Source organism: Temnothorax curvispinosus, unplaced genomic scaffold (genome assembly GCF_003070985.1).
Source record: "Temnothorax curvispinosus isolate PA1 unplaced genomic scaffold, ASM307098v1 QBEX01005975.1, whole genome shotgun sequence".
Classification (NCBI taxonomy): domain Eukaryota; kingdom Metazoa; phylum Arthropoda; class Insecta; order Hymenoptera; family Formicidae; genus Temnothorax; species Temnothorax curvispinosus.
In genome coordinates this window covers 1-2,483 of record NW_020215755.1, presented here as the reverse complement: position 1 = coordinate 2,483, position 2,483 = coordinate 1, and the positions used below count along the sequence as shown (strand labels likewise).

General features: G+C 32.8%; 1 protein-coding gene across 1 annotated transcript; it reads right to left on the bottom strand.

Moving 5' to 3' along the window:
* Nucleotides 1-305: 305 nt before the first annotated feature.
* Nucleotides 306-1,774, bottom strand: LOC112455279. The gene is made up of 2 exons (XM_025017085.1): nucleotides 742-1,774; nucleotides 306-653 (listed from the first exon to the last, which is right to left on the bottom strand). The coding sequence occupies exons 1-2, from the start codon at nucleotides 932-934 to the stop codon at nucleotides 469-471; spliced, it is 378 nt and encodes a 125-aa protein (XP_024872853.1). The 5' UTR covers nucleotides 935-1,774; the 3' UTR covers nucleotides 306-468.
* Between the last annotated feature and the right edge of the window lie 709 nt (nucleotides 1,775-2,483).

Below are 2,483 nucleotides of genomic sequence, written 5' to 3'. Positions count from 1 at the left end.
ATGGATGAGTGGTAGCAAGAGATCCGCCTTGCAGTCTTACCGTTTTTTAGTTCGATTCTGACTATTGATTTTTTTTATAATTATTTTACGAAAATAAAATAAAAAGCTTATATGCTTAAGTCCCCTTTTTGCAATAAAATCCATAAATAAAATAAAATACATCTGTATGTTAAAAATGCTCATCGTACACCGTACAATTAATATGATTAAAGCAATGAACTGAACTAATTCGATTTTTCTACAAATACGTCGTTAACTAAATTCGTTAAAAAATTCCAAGCGTTAAGCATTAAATCCACGGGGTATTGTTTAAATAATGATTTTATTTTTGTTTATTTACATTTTAATTTCTATTTTACTTAACCATTAAGAATCCTTGTATGTTCACGACAAATTTATTTAAATTACTTTTAAACTTCAATCTCTGAGGACGGTTATTCAAGTCCATACTAAAGTCTATATCCGTCGTTAGCTCGTTGAATGCCATTCGCTAATCTTTGTGCTATTTGTGGATCCGTTTGACTGGATACAATATTCTGTACAAGTTGCTGATATTGTTCTTGATAGCAATATATGAGATGGTAAAGAGGCGTACTGACGTTCGAGATCAGATCTGAATCCATTTAATGTGACAAAATGAGACTTATCAGCAACTGAAAGGCAAAATTTAATATTTCAAAATTTGCTGTATCCTAAAAGGTACGTTTATATGCTCATAAGCTATCGCTTGTAAAAACTTACGTTCAAAGGGTGCCATTATGTCTTTGCACCGCCGTCCTTGCGTAACTTCTTTGTGAATGTGCATGGTCAAGGCTTGGATTGTATCACAGCAAAGGCTAGCTACTTCAAATGAATATAAACCTAATTCTACTAATGACGCTAAAAGCTGCTGCAGCAATTTAACAGATTGCAATTTGGCACGACACAATATCATTAATTTCGTTGTCAATTTAATCACTTTCTAGAACTTCGTACGTTCGTTCATTCAATATGTCAATATGTAATATGTTATATATAATATATGACATATGTTATATGTCATATGTTATATGTCAATTTAAATATGTATTTGCGTTATTTAAAAAATCTCTAACCTTCAGCGCTCCAGGTGGTGATAGTGTCAACTACATAAAATGACTTCACTAAGCGAGTCACCCCCCACTACTAGAGTTTCCAGACCTGTATTCACGACCGTGGTCCTATATTAGTAGAGAGACGCAAACTTGTTCCTCCTTCTGATTGGTCGTTTATAGACCAATAGACAGCAGGGCGTACGATCACAAGATGGCGGCGGCGGCAGAGTGGGAATGCCCGCATTATACAACTGACAGTGTTGACTAAAGTTTATAAATGCATATATATTATTATTTCTTGTGATCAAGGTAAGTAGAAATATCTTTTCTGTGTTGTTAAATAACTGCAGAGGACTTTACTGACATTGTGGGTTGCTTATTTGTGCCCTGCACCATATATGCAGCATAATCTTTTCATCCGTGTCGAATTCTTATTATAATTCGTTTATTATATCTATTTCAGATAAGGCACTGTTCAGTTAGTGGCTGTAATGTAAAGAAAAAGCAAGGCCTTATATTGTTTAAATTTTCAAAAGAACCAAAAAGGCGTGCAAAATGGATTTTATTAATGAACCGTCCAAATTGGCAACCTTATACAAATAGCACAGTTTGCGAAGTAATTAGAACAATTATACAATTTTATATATGTATATAGTGATTTGCATTAATATTCGGACATTTAACAAAAAATATATTTTTGTATAAATTACATCTACATATGAATTAAATTATAACTTTAATAGTTTAATATTTTGTAGGGTATCATTTTGTGCTTCAACTTACTAAAAGAACAACATTTCTTACATAAATATACGGATTAATTTTTTTCAAGTATTATGATGTCCGAATATTAATGCGAGGCACTGTATTATTACATTATAAATTATAAATATACAATTAGTCCGTTTATAATTATGTTATAGACAGAACGAGCCCAAAACACTAAGACTCTTTACAAACTTCTTTATAGCTCAAAACCTTTAGCAAGCGCTTGCCAACTATAGCTCCTGCTTCATTAGGTGTATCTCACAAACCATTTTTTCAAAAGTAGCACATTCACTGTTATACTCCTCTTGACGATTTTTTAATTTTTCTTCCATTATTCTGGTCTGGAATTTGAGATACTGTATTTCATCCGCCTTAGACGATGGAGCAAAGATGAGATTTAAATTGGAGCTCTGCAGAAAGATCAAGGTTAAGTAACAGTACTATAATAGGGTCGACGGATATTTGTAATTTATTTGAGATAAAAAAAACTGAATTTACCTCACACATATTCAGAAATGGACCAGCAGGTTCGCCGATATGACAGTGAAACAACTTGCTCTTTCTCCCTGCACAAAAGAAAATTATTGAAAAGCGTAAAACTTGGTAGGAGCCTAACCTCAAACGAGCAACAAGTCTCTCAAT